Raw genomic sequence first — 3,018 nt, 5'->3', positions numbered from 1 at the left:
TACCGGTGAATGTCCTCCAAGAGCGCTATGCAAGTGTCTTTCCCTCCATGCATTATCTGTAAATGTTCCGATCAGTGCGGGGGTGCCTACTCCATCAAACCATTTTTCACAATCTATATTTCTTGTAAATGGGTTTACCAAACTACGCAGACTACTCTATTAGTTCCTGGTTGAAGGCGTGGACTTGATTAATAGCTCGGAACTTTAGCTAAGTCCAGCCGGTTCTCTTTGTGGTTGTAAACCCAGGTGGACGGTTATGTGGTTTAACGACACTATTAGCTGGGTAAACAACTTGTGAACAACTCGAGAACAACAAAAAGTACATTGGTAGGTTTTGTAGTTAAGCCCTTCGACATCACCTTTCTTGTGAATTATAATAAGGCTGGCGTTTTTCCAGGATGGTGGTACCTTTCATATCCTGAGAGGTTATCAGAATAACTTTGCGGGCGCCCTCAGTACAGTTCTTCCGCCATCCTTTAGCAGATTCACAGTTATCCCATTTTCTCCTGCATCTTCAATTCTCTTTTAAATGTCACTTAGTCTTTAGTTACTGTTGAAACCTCGCGAACAGAGCTAGTCCTTTTAGCACTGTTCCCTGTTCCAACGTTGCAACATTGCATAGAGCTTTTTCGCAACTGTCATGATCTGATATAAGTTCATTATTTTATCCGTTTCCGCTCTCAGTGCATACATTCTATCTCTGCGAATGGCAAGCTTCCTCTTTGCTACTCTCAAGCACCCGCCCGTGGATAATGTTTATGTAAGGTTTCGTGCCCTTGGAAGTAAAATGGGAAGGAATAAACTTTCCAGAGTTGACAGTATGAATTGAGCGAGCGACGATGAGTCAGTCAGTCAGTCAGTTACTTGGCCCAACTTGCCTTCCTATTTATACATTCTATCACTATCGATTCGTCGAATAAAATCTACATTACCACTCTTTTCTGTCGTTTGTTGTGTGCGCTGATATGTTTCTGGGACAGCAATCCTAAACGGTGAAAACGGCTCAAGTGATCAAATACTCGTGACTAAGGTACTATGATACAGTTCATGTCACCGAGAGTCCGCATCCGTTGCTTTATACACACCCATGGCCCGACCTTGCCGTTGCGCATGCAGATCGTGTGCCTGCTTGCCGCTCTGGTGGCCACTGCGTGCGGCGGCTTCGTGCCCACGTACGGCAGCTACGTGCCCGCCCCGGTGTACGCGGGCGCCGTGGTCCACCACACTCCGGTCACGCCCACCGTACACAACGTGGCCACACCCTTCGGATACCGCACCACGGGCGTCAGCTACAGCCACCGGTACGACGCGCACCCGCTGCGCCTCCGCTACGCCTACGGCCTCAGCCCCTACGGGCTCAACTACGGATACGGCCTGGACGCCTTCGGGTACCGCACGCTCCTCAAGAAATGGTGAGGCGACTTGGCGGCCACCGGCCAAGCCATTATTTCAACATTTCTACGAGAAAGTAAAACGGCACGTCCGTACCGTTTGGAGCAAAGCTAGTGGATGAAAATACGACTGCCTTTAAAGATTGGCATGTAGTTTTTTTCTCTCTCTCAGGGGCTTATATCTACAGCTGCCCGCATAACATGGAATCCCAGCTAGCGAAAAGGGAGGAGAAATAAGAGCGAACGACATGGTCTCCCATCTTCAGTTCTCAACTGGATAACTAGCCCTACCCTCAATCTTAATATGCTCACAGAGGATCAGGTGCTGAATTCATACTATTTCACACGCCGCGGTGGCTCAGTAGCTGAGGCGTTGCGCCGCTGAGCACGAGTTCGCGGGTTCGATTCCCGGCCTCGGCGGCCGCTTTTGTGGTGGAGGCGAAAAGCGAGATTTCGGCAAACGTTAAAGATCCCCAAGTGGGCAAAATTAATCCGGAGCCCTCTACAACGGCGCGCCTCATCGCCTGCGTTGCGTCGGCGCGTTAAGCCCTACAATCAATCAAATCAATTCATAATATTAATACCAGCAGTTTATACAAAACCGAAGTTCTTTTACGTGTCCGTGTGACTCATTAATGTGAAGCTGAAGGTTCTGTGCTGGGATAACTGGGCGTTTTTGTCATGTTTGTTACTTGCACATTGTCTTTTACTTACAGAACCATTATCAATGACTGCAACGGACGAGGACCCTGCTTCGAACATGTCTTCAAGACAACACTATTTCGCTGATTCCTTCGTTGACGGCCGCAGAAAGCAATAAAAGATGAAAAAGACGAAGTATGTCTGTGTTACTGAGTCAGAAACTCATTTTCCCTTCTCGGCCGTCGAACCTTGCAGTGTTAGCTGTGTTCATTTCTTGACCATCGAACTCGGTGCAAGTGGTCGCTATTTCTGTGAAAACAGTGATCGGGCGATCTTTCCTGCCTTCTGAACTCAATCGAACTCTTACATAAAGTACTGCAAGCACACGTCTTTTTTGAAATGTGGGTAGGGTGGTCGTTAACAGCAATGTTAAAGCACTCATGATAATTGGGTATGGTAGCAGATGTGGAACACTGTGTAATGTGTTGCCCACAGTATGCTGCAGAGCGGACAACACTCAGCGATGCGCAAGTCCTCTTCCCAGTGAGACATTAGACACTTCGCAGAGAGACATCGCACCTTCTTATCAGCTTCCTCTGAGAAACACAACGCGCGGACTCATGGTGAAGGAGGCATATATTTGACGCATCGGGTGCCGCTCAGGTGGAGCAATTGCCGGCATATCATGCAAGGCTAGCACCACTTGACCAAACTACACTACCACCACCTGGGTATCGAAGAAAGGAGCATCACATCTTCCTTGGGGAGAAATTGTGAATGTTGAACTTCATTTTATAGCAAATGTGCAATGAACAATACAGGCTAGTGAAATTGCATGCCAAACCCAGGCAATATTAATCAAGCATTGCACGGATAACGCAAGTAGGGAAACGCATGGATCGAAATGCATGCAGAATATTGATTGAGCTGCGGTTATACTTGAAGTACACCAACGAAATCGGCAGCCAATTACCGCGTGTGCCGC

The 3,018-nt window shown here is 47.8% G+C and overlaps 1 protein-coding gene across 1 annotated transcript; it reads left to right on the top strand.

The window, feature by feature from the left end:
* Positions 1-1,109: 1,109 nt before the first annotated feature.
* LOC144169843 (uncharacterized) lies at positions 1,110-2,214 on the top strand. Its single transcript, XM_077699227.1, has 2 exons — positions 1,110-1,412; positions 2,108-2,214. Coding segments are annotated over exons 1-2 (303 nt in total). The 5' UTR covers position 1,110; the 3' UTR covers positions 2,109-2,214.
* The last annotated feature ends 804 nt before the right edge of the window (positions 2,215-3,018 follow it).

This window comes from Haemaphysalis longicornis, unplaced genomic scaffold (genome assembly GCF_048455015.1).
Source record: "Haemaphysalis longicornis isolate Haplotype H1 unplaced genomic scaffold, Haemaphysalis longicornis Haplotype H1 scaffold_1, whole genome shotgun sequence".
NCBI lineage: Eukaryota > Metazoa > Arthropoda > Arachnida > Ixodida > Ixodidae > Haemaphysalis > Haemaphysalis longicornis.
This window is presented reverse-complemented; position numbering and strand designations above follow the sequence as displayed.